The sequence below is a fragment of the Aegilops tauschii genome, chromosome 5 (assembly GCF_002575655.3).
Source record: "Aegilops tauschii subsp. strangulata cultivar AL8/78 chromosome 5, Aet v6.0, whole genome shotgun sequence".
NCBI lineage: Eukaryota > Viridiplantae > Streptophyta > Magnoliopsida > Poales > Poaceae > Aegilops > Aegilops tauschii.
The window spans coordinates 254,886,090-254,902,992 of record NC_053039.3 but is presented as its reverse complement, the minus strand read 5'-3'; the positions used below and the strand labels follow the sequence as shown (position 1 = coordinate 254,902,992).

General features: G+C 40.4%; 1 protein-coding gene across 1 annotated transcript; it reads left to right on the top strand.

The window, feature by feature from the left end:
* Positions 1–15,564: 15,564 nt before the first annotated feature.
* Positions 15,565–16,545, top strand: LOC109748369 (RING-H2 finger protein ATL16-like). Its single transcript, XM_020307402.3, has one exon. It carries the CDS (start codon positions 15,920–15,922, stop codon positions 16,370–16,372), a length of 453 nt encoding a protein of 150 aa, XP_020162991.1. The 5' UTR covers positions 15,565–15,919; the 3' UTR covers positions 16,373–16,545.
* The last annotated feature ends 358 nt before the right edge of the window (positions 16,546–16,903 follow it).

The following is a 16,903-nucleotide window of genomic DNA, read 5'->3' as shown; positions in this document are numbered from 1 at the left end:
CGTTCCAAAAATCACGCTCCCGAAGGTTTCATTCCGTTTGGACTCCGTTTGATATTCCTTTTCTGCGAAACACTGAAACAAGGGAAAAAACAGAAACTGGCACTGGGCTCTGGGTTAATAGGTTAGTCCCAAAAATAATATAAAAGTGCATAGTAAAGCCCATTAAACATCCGAGATGGATAATATAATATCATGAATACTTCATAAATTATAGATACGTTGGAGACGTATCAGCATCCCCAAGCTTAATTCCTGCTCGTCCTCGAGTAGGTAAATGATAAAAGAAATAATTTATGAAGTGTGAATGCTAGCAGGTGCACAAGTTTGATCAATGATAATTTCAATCACCTTTTCTAGCATCATCATATGTCATAACAGTAGCTCAACTCATAGAACTTTTCATGATCAAGTAACAAACTATTCACATGTTAAAGTATAGATCATAAACTTTCTTGAAAACTAACAAACCGTGTTATTAGTCATCAAACAATTACAATTCATCTTATTTTCAGGAAGAGTCTATGTAAGAGCTTTGATTTAGCAAATCCCACATACTCAACTATCATATAGTCTTCCATGATTGCTACTCAAAGCATATTTTTAGAACAAATAGTATTCATCGAACACAGAGAAAGATAGGGGCTTAATGTTTCGCCTCCCAACCTTTTACCACAAGGGTAATGTCAACAATAATAATTCATGATCAAATATATTTGAATGGCCATATATGCTTAGATCTTTCCATCACATGATGCTTGCCAACTAAAGAGTAGGTTGGAATGAGAAGGAATACTACTGACTCTTGCATAAAAGTAAAAGATAGACCCTTCGCAGAGGGAAGCAGGGATTCGTAGAGGTGCCAGAGCTCGAAGCTAAAACAGAGATGAAAATAATTTTGAGAGGTATGCTTTCATTGTCAACATAACGACCAAGAGTTCCCAATATCTTCCATACTAGCTAGATACATTATAGGCAGTTCCCAAATAGAAAGGTAAAGATTTTACTCCCCCTCCACCAACAATCACACTCCACGGCTTGTCCGAAACAACGGGTGTCGTCCAACTTTCAACAATCCTGGGGGAGTTTGTTTAAATTATTTGCGAATTTGTTTTTGATCTTTTGATCATAGGACTGGGCATCCCAGTTACCAGCCATTTTCTCGTGAATGATGAGCGGAGTCCACTCATCGTGAGAATAACCCACCTAGCATGGAAGATACTGACAACCCCTAGTCGCTACATGAGCGATTCGGGCATACAAAACAGATTATTATTTGAAGGTTTAGAGTTTGGCACATGCAAATTTACTTGGAACGGCAGGTAAATACCGCATATGGGTAGATATGATGGACACTCATGGAAGAAACTTGGTTCAAGGAATTTGGATGCACAAGCAGTATTCCCGCTTAGTACAGACATTTTGGCTAGCAAAGGACTCTAAATAGCAAGCACCACATGTTAGAGGATCCATAACAATATAACTTCTATACAAATATACCCAAGCATAACTCATTATGTTATCTTCCTTGTCCAACTTCAACTAATTTGCTCAGGTTTGAAAATAATTAATGGGGCTCACAATCATAGAAGATGTCCAAGATAGTATATTTATATGTGAAATCTCTCTTCCTTCAATATTCTTTCATGAATTGTTCAAGTGACCAATACAATGTTTGCTAACCTTCAAAAAAAATTACCACCTCTACTTCTTATATGTGAAGTCATTACTCCCCATGGGATAAGCATATGAAACATATATAATTTCAGATTTATGACATTCAAATCATTCAACTATTTACTCATAGGATATAAGTGAAGCACACGAGTAAATGACAAACTACTCCAAAAAGATATAAGTGAAGATCAATGAGTAGTTAAATAATTATGTAGCTATGTGAAGACTCTCTCTCATTTACGAATTTCAGATCTTGGGATATTATTCCAACAGCAAGTGAAACAAAATAAAACGACATTTCAAGGATAGCACTCATCATGTGAAGAAGCAAAAACTTAGGCTCAACCGATACTAACCGATAATTGTTGAAGAAGAAAGGTGGGATGCCTACCGGGGCATCTCTAAGCTTAGATGCTTGAGACTTCTTGAAATATTATCCTGGGATGCCTTGGGCATCCCCAATCTTGAGCTTTTGTGTCTCCTTAATTCCTCTCATATCACGGTCTCCCTAAATCTCAAAAGCTTCATCCACACAAAACTCAACAAGGACTTGTGAGATAAGTTAGTATAAACCAATGCAAAAACCTTATCATACTCTACTGTAGCAAATCACTAAAATTATTATTCAACATTGCATACTAAATGCCTCTGCATATTTAACAGTCCTATCCTCAAATAGAATAATTAAAGAAGCAAACATATGCAAACAATGCAAACATAACAGCAATCTGCCTAAACAGGACAGTCTGTAAAGAATGCAGCAAGATCCATACTTCCCTAGCTCCAAAAATTATGAAAGAAAATTCCAACTGTAGTAAATTTATCAGAGCTTATTATCCAAAAGGTTTCAACATTTTATCACATTCTGACTTTTCTAGGGAATGTTTGCAACAGCGGTAAACTTTCTGTTTTCAAACAGCAACATGTAGACTTGTAAAATAGGCATAGTAAAGGCTATCAATGCCACTTTTATTGAAATAAAAGATGCAAAAAATTGTCCTAAATAACAGCAAGCAAATCCTAACAAAATAAATTGACGCTCTAAGCAAAACACATATCATGTGGTGAATAAAAATATAGCTCCAAGTAAAGTTACCGATGAACGAAGACGAAAGAGGGGATGCCATCCGGGGCATCCCCAAGCTTAGGCTCTTGGTTGTCCTTGAATATTACCTTCGGGGTGCCTTGGGCATCCCCAAGCTTAGGCTCTTGCCACTCCTTATTCCATAGTCCATCGAATCTTTACCCAAAACTTGAAAACTTCACAACACAAAACTTAACAGAAAACTCGTAAGCTCCGTTAGTACAAGAAAACAAATCACCACTTAGGTACTGTTGTGAACTCATTCGAAATTTATATTGGTGTAATATCTACTGTATTCCAACTCCTCTATGGTTCATACCCTCCGATACTACTCATAGATTCATCAAAATAAGCAAACAACGCATAGAAAACAGAATCTGTCAAAAACAGAACAGTCTGTAGTAATCTGCATCAAACGCAAACTTCTGGAACTCAGAAAAACCTACCAAAATAGGATGACCTAGATAATTTGTTTATTGATCTAACAGTATTTTATCACTTTCTGGTGATTTTTAACAATTGTTTTCGTGAGCAGAAAGTTTCGGTCTTTTTCAGCAAGATCAAATAATTATCATCCAAGAAGATCCTATAGGTCTTACTTGGCACAAACACTAATTAAAACATAAAACCACATCTAACCAGAGGCTAGATGATTTATTTATTACTAAACAGGAACAAAAAGTAAGGAACAAAAATAAAATTGGGTTGCCTCCCAACAAGCGTTATCGTTTAACGCCCCTAGCTAGGCATGATGATTTCAATGATGCTCACCTAAAAGATAATAATTCAAACATAAAGAGAGCATCATGAAGAATATTCCTAGCACATTTAAGTCTAACCCACTTCCTATGCATAGGGATTTTGTGAGCAAACAATTTATGGGAACAATAATCAACTAGCATAGCAAGGTGAAACAAGCAAATCTTCAAGATTTTCAACACATAGAGAGGAAACTTGATATTATTGAAATATGTAGAAGCATATGATTCTCTCTCATAATAATGTTCAGTAGCATCATGAATGAATTCAACCATATAACCAGCACATAAAGCATTTTTTTCATGATCTACTTGCATAGAAATTTTACTACTCTCCACATAAGCAAATATATTCTCATCAATAGTAGTGGGAGAAAACTCAACAAAATAACTATCATGTGAAGCATAATCCAATTGAAAATTAAAATCATGATGACAAGTTTCATGGTTATGTTTATTCTTTATAACATATGTGTCATCGCAATAATCATCATAAATAGGAGACATGCTTTCATCATAATAAATTTGCTCATCAAAACTTGGGGGACTAAACATATCATCTTCATCAAACATAGCATCCCCAAGCTTGTGGCTTTGCATATCATTAGCATCATGGGTATTCAAAGAATTCATACTAACAACATTGCAATCATGCTCATCATTCACATATTTTATGCCAAGCATTCTATGCAATTCTTCTTCTAGTACTTGAGCACAATTTTCCTTCCCATCATTTTCACGAAAGACATTAAAAAGATGAAGCATATGAGGCACCCTTAATTCCATTTTTTTGTAGTTTTCTTTTGTGGACTAAACTAGTGATAAAACAATAAACTAAAAGATTCGATTGCAAGATCTAAAGATATACCTTCAAGCACTCACCTCCCTGGCAACGGCGCCAGAAAAGAGCTTGATGTCTACTACACAACCTTGTTCTTGTAGACGTTGTTGGGCCTCTAAGTGCAGAGGTTTGTAGGACAGTAGCAAATTTCCCTCAAGTGGATGACCTAAGGTTTATCAATCCGTGGGAGGCGTAGGATGAAGATGGTCTCTCTCAAACAACCCTGCAACCAAATAACAAAGAGTCTCTTGTGTCCCCAACACACCCAATACAATGGTAAATTTTATAGGTGCACTAGTTCGGCGAAGAGATGGTGATACAAGTGCAATATGGATGATAGATATGGGTATTTGTAATCTGAAAATATAAAAACAGCAAGGTAACTAATGATAAAAGTGAGTCTAAACGGTATTGCAATGCTAGGAAACAAGGCATAGGGTTCATACTTTCACTAGTGCAAGTTCTCTCAACAATAATAACATAACTAGATCATATAACTATCCCTCAACATGCAACAAAGAGTCACTCCAAAGTCACTAATAGCGGAGAACAAACGAAGAGATTATTGTAGGGTACGAAACCACCTCAAAGTTATCCTTTCTGATCAATCTATTCAAGAGTCTGTAGTAAAATAACATGAAGCTATTCTTTCCGTTCGATCTATCATAGAGTTCGTACTAGAATAACACCTTAAGAAACAAATCAACTAAAACCCTAATGTCACCTAGATACTCCAATGTCACCTCAAGTATCCGTGGGTATGATTATACGATATGTATCACACAATCTCAGATTCCTCTATTCAACCAACACAAAGAACTTCAAAGAGTGCCCCAAAGTTTCTACCGGGGAGTCAAGACGAAAACGTGTGCCAACCCCTATGCATAAGTTCACGAGGTCACGGAACCCGCAAGTTGATCACCAAAACATACATCAAGTGAACCACGTGATATCCCATTGTCACCACAGATAAGCACATGCAAGACATACATCAAGTGTTCCCAAATCCTTAAAGACTCAATCCGATAATATAAATTCAAAGGGAAAACTCAATCCATTACAAGAGAGTAGAGGGGGAGAAACATCATAAGATCCAACTATAATAGCAAAGCTCGCGATACATCAAGATCGTACCACCTCAAGAACACGAGAGAGAGAGAGAGAGAGATATCAAACACATAGCTACTGGTACATACCCTCGGCCCCGAGGGTGAACTACTCCCTCCTCATCATGGAGAGCGTCGGGATGATGAAGATGGCCACCGGTGAGGGATCCCCCCTTCGGCAGGGTGCCGGAACAGGGTCTCGATTGGTTTTTGGTTGGTACAGAGGCTTGCGGCGGCGGAACTCCCGATCTATTCTGCTCCCTGATGTTTTTAGGGTATATGGATATATATAGGCGAAAGAAGTCGGAAAGGGGAGCCACGAGGGGCCCACGAGGGTGGGGGCGTGCCCAGGGGGCAGGCGCGCCTCCCTGCCTCGTGGCCACCTCGAAGCTTCCCTGACTTCAACTCCAAGTCTCCTGGATCATGTTCGTTCCAAAAATCACGCTCCCGAAGGTTTCATTCCGTTTCGACTCCGTTTGATATTCCTTTTCTGCGAAACACTGAAACAAGGGAAAAACAGAAACCGGCACTGGGCTCTGGGTTAATAGGTTAGTCCCAAAAATAATATAAAAGTGCATAGTAAAGCCCATTAAACATCCAAGATGGATAATATAATAGCATGAATACTTCATAAATTATAGATACGTTGGAGACGTATCAGGTATCGTTATTTTCTGACCTTGACAGATGATTTCAGTAGGTATGGGTATATCTACTTAATGAAACACAAGTCTGAAACATTTGAAAAGTTCAAAGAATTTCAGAGTGAAGTGGAGAATCATCGTAACAAGAAAATAAAATTTCTACGATCTGATCGTGGAGGCGAATATTTGAGTTACGAGTTTGGCCTTCATTTAAAACAATATGGAATAGTTTCACAACTCACGCCACCTGGAACACCACATCGTAATGGTGTGTCAAGGCACCGTATGAACTGTGGTTTGGCAAGAAACCTAAGCTGTCGTTTCTTAAAATTTGGGTTTACGGCACTTATGTCAAAAGGCTTCAGCCCGATAAGCTCGAACCCAGATCGGAGAAGTGCATCTTCATAGGATACCCTAAGGAAACAATTGGGTACACCTTCTACCAAAGATCCGAAGGCATGATCTTTGTTGCCAAGAATGGAACATTTCTAGAGAAAGAGTTTCTCTCGAAAGAAGTGAGTGGGAGGAAAGTAGAACTTGATGAGGTAATTGTACCTTCTCTCAATTTGGAAAGTAGCACATCAGAGAAATCTGTTCCCGTGATGCCTACACCAACAAGAGAGGAAGCTAATGATGATGATCATAAAACTTCGGATCAAGTTACTACTGGACCTCGTAGGTCGAACAGAGCATGTTCCGCACCATAGTGGTACGGTAATCCTGTCCTAGAAGTCATGTTACTAGACCATGACGAACCTACGAACTATGAAGAAGCTGTGATAAGCCCAGATTCCGACAGATGGCTTGAGGCCATGAAATCTGAGATAGGATCCATGTATGAGAACAAAGTGTGGACTTTGGTGGACTTGCCCGATGATCGACAAGCCATAGAGAATAAATGGATCTTCAAGAGGAAGATTGGCGCTGATGGTAATGTTACTGTCCACAAAGTTTGACTTGTCGCAAAAGGTTTTCGACAAGTTCAAGGAGTTGACTACGATGAGACTTTCTCACCCGTAGCGATGCTTAACTCCGTCTGAATCATGTTAGCAATTGCCACATTTTGAAATCTGGTAAATGGATGTCAAAACCGCATTCCTTAATGGATATCTCAAAGAAGAGTTGTATATGATGCAACCATAAGGTTTTGTCAATCCTAAAGGTCATAACAAAGTGTGCAAGCTCCAACAATCCATCTATGGACCGGTGCAAGCATCTCGGAGTTGGAATATATACTTTGGTGAGGTGATCAAAGCATATGGTTTTATACAAACTTACGGTGAAGTCTGTATTTACAAGTGAGTGAGTGGGAGCTCTATAGCATTTCTGATATTATAGAGGTAATATCACCGGGAGTCACAAAACTTGCATCGCATGTTCAGTCTAGTGTTAGAACTTTCAAAATACGGTTTTATGGTTACTTAACTTGACTCAAGCGTGCAGATACAGTCACAGTAAGCGCATGCAGGCGTATCCATGTGTATGACCCCACTTGTCAGTGACTGATGGCACTAGCCTCACATTGTTTTATTTGCTTAAAAAGTCAACCACCGCGATAATTTTTGCACAAAACCACCTCACATTTATTTTATTTACAAGAAACCCTGACCACAACACTGCACATATATGTGAAAATTTCAACAACAAAAAGCATCTGAAAGGAGACGAACCCACAAACTGCTATTTCAACACCGCACAGTCCAGCCACTACACATTTCAGGTACAAATGTTTTACAATTAGAACGAGCCTATATGTAGTCAAAGTAGACGCATGTGGGGCTTAATTGGGCTGCCTACTGCAGCCCATTTGCAAGCGCTATTAGTTTTTAAAATTTTGCAAAACCAGGGTGTTATATAAATGTATGTATTGCATATGCACTAATTTTTGTGGAGTTAAAAATTATTTAGAAAAATTGTTTGTAAACTAGAGTATTATATAAACATGTGTGTTATATAAATGTGTGTATTACAAATTTGGTTTTCTATATTACAAATCAAAAATATTATTTTAATTATAAAAACATTTCAATAGTTACACGCACATTTGTATAGTTCTATGTTGGTATGATTAAAAATATTTATAATTTAAATTTAAATTGCTCATACGAATATTCAGTCGTGGCTAATATTTAAATTATATAATGCTTTCAATATAAGTCTTGAGTTAAAATTATACACAAGTGAATATTCATAAATATCTAGTAAATGTTTGTATTCATCATTTTGTATAATTTAAATAAAAGTCGTAAGTCTATATGTTTTTTGGATTCGTTAAACAGAATTATTTAATAAACATTTTCCATGTCTATACTAACGAAATATTTTTATGTAATACACAGGTTTATATTTAATTTTTTTTATTTACTAATCATCGTTTGTATCTACTCTACTTTAACACACACGTATTTGAACATAATTTTATCACTTATGTTTTACAAATAACTTAAATGTTTTTATTACTTATGTTTTACTAAGTACTCTTATATTAGTTTACAAAGTGGGTATTTTATATTTAACGCACATGTTTTTATTTAGCGATCATTGTATCTATCTATAATATTTTTAGCACACAAATATTTGAACATAAGTTTATTACTTATGTTTTACAAATATCTTAAAACAATAGCGCACGCAAAATGGGCCGCAGCATCTGCAGACCATTTACGCTCCAGCTGCTCCTCTTTGAGTACATATAAGGTTATTATCCATGTAAAATCCTATTCGCCGCTCGCTGCGGCAAACTGTCGAGCGATCGCACAGAGCAGCGCAGCGAGCGACAGACATGGGCCGGCCCATAGTGCGTCCAACCGGTTTTGGGAACCTTCTAAAAGTTCCCTGAACCGGGTTTTTTCCTTTATCATTTTTCCTGGTTCTTTTTGGCTTTCTATTGTTTTTTTATTTCGTTTTTTTTCTTTTCTGTTTCTTTTTTTTTTTAGTTTCTGTTTCTTTTCTTTAAGTTTTTTTTAATTTCACAACTTTGCAAAATTTGTTCGCAAATTTAAGAAAAATGTTCGTTTATCAATTTTTTTTCGTGAGTTTCAATAAATGTTCCTATTTCAAAGTTGTCCATGTTTTCAAAAAAAAAATTGCATTCAGAAAATGTTTAGGAAATTCAAAAAGTGTTCCAGCTTTCCAAATTTGTTCACAAATTTATAAAATGTTCATGTTTTCAAATTTTGTTCACAAATTGAAAAAAAATTCGTAAATTTCACAAATTTGTTTGGGAGTTTGAAAAAATGTTCCCGTTCAAAAAATGTTCATATTTACAAGTTTTCTTTGGAGTTTCGTAAAATGTTCCGTTTCCAAAATTGTTTGCAAATTTAAAAAATGTTCGTTTTTTCAAATTTTGTTCTGTAGTTTCAAAAAATGTTCGCGTGCAAAAGTTGTTCGTGTTTCCAAATTTTGTTTTGAAATTTGAAAAATTGTTCCTGTTCAGTTTTTTGAGTAGTTTAAAAAATGTTTCCGTTCTAAAAAATATGTTCGCGTCTCCAAAATTCGTTTGTGTGTTCAAAAATGTTTGTTTTTTCAAAATTTGTAAAAATAATAATAATGTTCACGTTTGATAAAACATTCACATTTTGTTTTTGAAAAAGGAAGTTTCGTGTTCGAATTTTTTGAAAACGTTCGGATCGGCGTTTGAGTTTTCTTAAGGTTTTGCAATGGTCTGTGATCAAGAAACCTAGCTAGCTCAGCTGGTTTGAATCATGTGCTCGGAATCAACGGGTCTAGCGTTTGATACCTGGCATTGCATCTTTCTTTTTTATTCCAGCGTGTTCGCGAGAGAGATGGGCCGGCCCAGTCTATCGAGCCCCTATGCAATCGCTCGACTGCTTGACGCAGAGAGCGTCGAACAGGAGCTCCCATTATCCATCTTAGAAGTTTAGGCATGATTGCCTCAAAAACATAAGTTTAGGAATGTCAGTTCAAAAAAAAAAGTTTAGGCATGAATAGACCGTCCGGTCTTAAAGCAGTTGGTTGTGATTTCGACTCCTGGCTCTTATTTTGGTTTTTTATTTTTGCATATATGTGCAGTACTGCGTACAGGTTCTTCTGTAAGTAAAAAAAAGTGAAGGGACTTTATGTAAAAATACATTGCGACGAGCACCATTAGTCACTGACAAGTGGGGTCATATACATGGATACATCCGCATACGCATACTGTGACCGTATCTGCATGCTTGAATCAAGTTACGTGAACACAAAGCCATAGTTTTATAGCTTTAACACCAAACTGAACATGCAACGCAAGTTCTCTGACTTGCAGAGATATTACCCTCAAAAACATATATCACCGGATGCATAGAGTTGTACTCCCTCCATTCTAAAATAGATGACCTAACTTTGTACTTGTACTAAAGTTAGTATAAAGTTGGGTCATCTATTTTGGAACGGAGGGAGTAGAACTCAAGGCACCTCAGCACAAGATGACAATCGGCAGCTAAGGCTTTCGAGCGCCCGAACCGCGTGGATCTACACAGAACATATAGAAAACAGATCAAATATTTAACCGAAGAGAAGGGAGGCGAAAGGATCCGGATCGATCGAACTGGATGAGCTGATTGCCTGAAGACGCAGCTCGGGTCCTGTAGGTGGTCCACCGGCTCCCCAGGAAGGGTGGGCTCGGGATCCGGCCGGGGGAAGCTTTATTAGGCGCGTGGCAGCAGACGGTAGCCGGCCATGGCTGCTATGAACGATCCGATGCTCGGTTAGGGTAGTGCTGCCGTTCACTGCTTCAGTTTGGTGCGCGCCGGCGTCAGACTATTGCTAAATCGCTCCTGACTTGTTAAATACTCCAGGTCAGGATTAAGGACGCGTCTAGGGAGCAGCCGTTGGCTCCCTAGCGGTCCCGAGCGGCCACCTAGGTATGGTAAGTTTCTGTCCCTACCCAATCCAAAAAGGAAAGAAAGGGAAGGTGGCCCCCACGTGACGCACACAAAAACCACATGGTCCCCAGCGCACCACTCTAGTCCCCTGAACCCACATGATTCTAGTCCCCCGTTTCTCTTCCTTTTCTCCAGTCCTGAACCCCCCCCCCCCACACACACACACCACTCCAGTCCTGAAGAGCGAGGCAGTTGCACTTCTTCCCCACGAAAGAAGCAACCAGGATTCCAGGAACACGCCATGGGAGCCTTCCTTATCTCAGGAGCTGTCATGGAAGATCTGTCAAGGTGAAGAACAAGAAGATCTAATATATGCAGTTTTTTAGGGGAAAAGAGAAGGAGAGAAGGGGGACGTACCAGGCTCTGCTGTAGATCTTCAACTTGAAAAGAGGATGAAGAAGGTGACATGTTCCTCTTCTTCTTCGCCTTGAATCCAACTTCTCCAATCCTTCTCCACGTTGACTGCAACTGCTCCGATAATAGTTCACCCAAACTAGTGCAACAACACACATAAAACCAGGAATACACAAACATGGACTTGCATATTGTGCAACTTTTGTGTTTGTTGCGACCAACTATTTCAGGTAATCGAGCCAACTTTTTTTCATATTGTGCAACTCACACACAGACACAGGAAACAAATGAACATACTGCTGTAAACAAAATGTAGCATATATAGGCCATATGTTCTGATTTGTTGCACATAGTACTAGATATATCTATAATGCAGTAATGTTTTAGTTCAAAAAGCAATGAATGGCTAAGAACTGAAAAAGACATAGTAGCAGATTGCTTCTTGGTGATCACTTCTTATGTGCAAAATTTGTTTCTTAGAAGCTCATCCACCCAGAACCTGGTTGGCAGACAAAAACAAAAGAAAATGAAGAAGTGTTACTACTTGTAAGATTGTCGATGGATGAGAAAAAAAACTTCATGAAAAGACATGGGGGCCCATGTTGTATGCCCTCTTGGCCAAAATTGGAAGAATCCTCTATGTGAAACTATGGAAAAACATATGCGAATCAACCCAACAAACCACACGCTGGACGCGGTCTCCAGGCCATCACGTGCCCTTCCCTCCCCTTCGAATATCTCACGCCCCATGGCCGCCAACTTCTTCCCCACGCCCTTACATGCCCCCACCTTCTTCCCCACGAAACAATGGTTTCCCAGGTCTGGATTTGCATCGCCAGAGCTACTATGGCAGATGAATCAAAGTGAAATAATAGTAGATCTGGAACAATTTGCTGTGAAAAAAGAACAAAGGGGGAGGGCAGATCAGAACGTACCAAGGTGAAAAAAGAGGTGATCCTTTTCTCCTCCTATTGAGATCCTCCCTCCTTGACTTTCCCTTTCCCCTGGGGCTCTCACCAAATATCTATTTGCAAAATTAGCTTCTCCATAGTTTAAGAGAGCATAAACAGAGAAAAAGAAAGGGGAGATCTTGTACCTGTGCAATTTCAACTGATTTTCGTGCAACTAAATCATGGGACAAGCCAACATTTGCAGCAGTGTGTGCAACAAAACGTAGAAAATGTGCAAATATATAGAAGAGAGCACATAGAGTATCTTATTTCACACATAATGCAGAAGAACCGATGTCCATGTAGCAAAAGAAAAAAAGGAAAGTATGCTGTAGGTACTATGAAAAGATAACTACCAGCTAGACAAGAATCTGGTTTGCAGGTGCTTTTTTTCCTTTGATCTTTCAACACAATAGTATATTTGACTGTGTAGCTGAGAATTATGTGTACGAATCTACAACAGCTCCTCCACCCCCATAACCTGCAAAAACTACACATGATGCAAAAAAGAAGCCTGAGAAAAAAATGAACCAACTTTGGGTTGTATTTGTGCAACTTAACCAGTACAAGTGTGCAACTGACAACACTCCCATATCCATTCACTTGTGCGGTTTGAATTTCAGTAGTTGGCATCTTCAAGTCATATAAAAGTTGAAGATGCCAACTCATATAATTTCAAATTCATTTTGGTTTTAGCTAAAAAATTGTATGCAAAATTCCAGAAAAAACTTATGTTGGCTGCTGTGCAACTACATCATCTATTTTGTGCAACTGCAAGTACTCCTGCATGCAATTCATGTTACATGTGTGTGCAACTATGTAATGAATTTTGAACTGATGAACATGATGAATTTAGCATGTTTGAACACAAGGAATGTAAAAATAGTAAATTTTAAAAGATTATAATCTTCCAAAAAAGTAGTGCAATTACATTCAAGTGAAAATAAGATGCATGTGAACACAACTATTAAATGGTTCTTGTGCAACTAAAGGAGTTAAAGATGCCAAATCATGTGACATTGTTGTGCAACTATTAAAAGAATCGGGGATGCCAACTCCTGATTGGTTCTTGTGCAACTAAAATAGTTGAGGATGCCAACTCATATGATATTGTTATGGAACTATTTAAAAAGTTGAGAATGCCAACTCCCAAATGGTTCTGGTGCAACTATGGAAGTTGAGGATGCCAACTCGTATGATACTGTTGTGCAACATTTGAAAAGTTGAGGATACCAACTCCTAATTAATTGTTGTGTACTATAAAAGTTCAGAATGCATCTATAAAAGTTGAGGATACCTCTCCTTCACTAGGAGCCGCATCTCTTTCTACAACCATTTTTTATCTGTAAAAAAAGCAAACAAACAAATTAGTCAAAGCAATCAAATGTATAAAAGAAACTATGAGCAAGAAAATTGATACAAAAAATGCCATGGGGTAAGCAACTCATGATGATTTTCCAAAGCACACCTACAAAGCAAAAAAACTGTGTGCAACTTGATGCACTGTATGGCCAACTGGGCACACATGAGCATGCAACCAAAAAAATTAGCATACACACCGCCTAGACATGATTCAGGCACTGGAGCCAAAACTAAACTAGCCGTCAACCGTGCAACTAGATAGCCTTTCCCTGTGCAATTGTATAAGTGTGGCTAAGCCAGCTAGGATATGTACTCCTATACGAACGTATACCCCCTTGACAACAGGGCACACATGAGTGTGCAATAAAAAAAACCACACACACTGCTTGAACATAGTTTACACAATGCATCCATCTAAACGCCATCGATTGTGCAACTGGTTAGCCCTCATTGTGCAACTCCATAAGTTGGCAAGCCAACTGAGATATGTATATGCGTCATCCAACTACGTTTGCATTCCTGTGCAACTATTACAACAAACTAGCCAACTGGTTACTTATATGCATGCAACTTATGAGAAAATGGAGAAAACACACGGATGCATTTACGAGAAAATAGGTTCATAATGTAATGAAGCTCTAGAGAGAGTATCATGTTTAACAAGACAATTGCAGTCTATGTAAGAATAGACGAATCAAAATAGGATCCTGACCATACCAATAGAGGCAAAATTAGAACAGCTTGCCATGAAAATCCAACTCAAACCCACAACTAAAATCCTAATCGCCGTACAAACCCACCACTAATCCTAATCACCTTAGCTCCTTGAGCAAGATGCCAAAACTACTGTACAGATCAACACTTCAATCATCAAAATTCCAAGCATCATACCAGAGATTGACTAGCAGGATTACAAAAGTGATGTGTATGTACAATGAATTTGACTGCTTTTCCTCAAAAAATACCTAAAAGGGGTTGAGTTGACAATCTGTGACAATGAAAATGTTGTTGATGTTTCAGTACTAGTACTATTTGGTTAAGGTAGCAGACTATACACGCATAAGTGTAGGCGGATTAGATGACTGAATGAAAATTAATCGATGACATAAATGAACTGCATAGACATCAGAAGTCTGATTGCTCCCATCAATATTTGGTAGATCAGATTACAACTGTTAAGCTACAAAATTTGTATTTTCTACTTCAGCTGCCATATAAATCCAAGTTGAATCAACATTGCAACTAAAATTCCCAAGTCCAGACTACTAAATATATGAACTTTCCAGAGTAAATTTATGAAGTAGGAAAATGACAGCAAAGGCAAATGACTAGTATCAACCAGATTTAGGTCCAACAACGTTCATTCTTGTAAACCCAAACAAGTTCACGGCCGAATCCTCTCGAGGAGACCCGTGAAGAGATAGAGAGAGATATCAGGGAGGGTGTTTGGGGGATAGATAGATCAGTGGAGAGAAGGAAGGGGAATACTACCTGCATGTGAGGATTCACAGCCGAACAAAGCTGCCATGAGCTCGTACAAGGCCCACTGCGAGTCTGCGAGTCTTGTGCGGCGGGGCCAAGGCACCTGGCCACGCTGTTGAATCGGCGGGGGAGGGAGGGGGGTCGAGGGGAGCGGCGCTCAACGGCGGAGAGGCGTGTGCCCGTGGCAGAAGATGAGTCGCAGCGGCGCCGAAGGTAGGGAACTGCTTCCTGCGGCGGCTCATGGTGGCGGGGAAGACGCGAGGCCTGGTGGGTTGGCAATGGGCAACGGCGGCGGCAGGTCAGCGAAGGCAAGCTGGCGTCGTCAGGAGGCGGCGCGAGGGAGGAGGCGGGGCGTGCGGCGGCGGTCGTTAGTGGAGGAGGAAGGTCGTGGGGCTCGGGAGTGGATAAGATTTGTGTTTCTTTTTTTTCAGTTGAGAGCTGGACCGAGCGTGTGAGGTCGCTGTCGCGTAGCGCGGCCACTCGATCTCGCCGAACAGTGCGCGTGCACTTTTAAGATTTTATGCAGGATTAATCCAGTAGGATTAATGTTAGCTAACTAACCTGCATCTCCACGTCAGTATAGATATTTGGGAAGGGATACTCGGAGTCGGAGTGGGATACGATCCAGGCATTGAACTTGCATAGGTTGAATCCATCTCCAACTCCTTTCCTGATTCTATCGCCTAGATAACCTACCTCAGCCGCACGGGCGCACGCCGTCTAAGGTATCGTTCACCGCAGCCGTCGCCCGTCCCCACCGCCGCGACCGCCGGCCATCGCCATGGACTACGATGACATGTTAGATTGGATCATATGGGTGCTTTTGTTGATCTTCGCCGTCATCGCTGCGCTCAGCGCCGCCGTGGCGCTCGCCGTGGCGATCGCCGAGGTGGTCCGTCACGTGCGGCAGCACTGCAAGTGGCTGTCCATCGAGCGGCTGCTGGAGAGCATACCCGACGTCGCATACAAGCAGATGCCCGATCGAGACGGCGGCTCTCCGTCGGAGGAGGAGGGGAAGGAGTTGCGCCGGAGCCAGAGCTCGTGCGTGATCTGCCTGGCGCAGTACGAGGGCGGCGAGCGGTGCAGCGTCCTGCCGGGATGCGGCCACGTGTTCCACAGGGGCTGCGTCGCGACGTGGCTGCACACCACGCACAACACCTGTCCGCTCTGCCGGGCGACGATAGCCGCTGGCGCCGCGGCACGGAAGGACAACGCCGCAGAGGATATGGTGTAACAAGAAGCCTAGAAGTAGAGTCTCGTTTTTATCCCACAGTTTTTGTTGCAGTTCAGGTTATATTGAGGCACACTTTTGTAATTAAGCAAGTATACTGTATTCTGATGCCAAAGAAAAAGCAAGTATACTGTATTTCTCTGAGCTTGATTTTTGCAGAATAATTGTGGCACTGATTAATTGGGTGCTTGAAACGTTTTTTACATCAGCCGAATTCGTGGACCGCTGGATCAAAATCGGACGGACCCACTCGCCTCCTTTGGTCGACGCTCAGCCACCGCCCTGACCACCCCTCTAAACATGCACCCGACTAGATTTCTCCGATGACGTGCACACGCCCCCCCCCCCCCCCCCCCCCCCCCCCCCGCGATCGGCACCAGTCAATCTGTTTCCTTTCCTCCGCTTGGGACGTCGCATCTCGCTGCCGCTAGCAGCATTGTCCCCATCCTGGCTTGGCCTTGCCGGTAAGGACGCTCCATGCTCCGTCCCGTGACGTCGCACCCGTCTTTAGGCTCGCCACGAATGATTTCTTTT

Excerpts from the sequence above, each read along its gene's own strand:
- LOC109748369 (XM_020307402.3), top strand. The coding sequence starts at position 15,920 with ATGGACTACGATGACATGTTAGATTGGATCATATGGGTGCTTTTGTTG.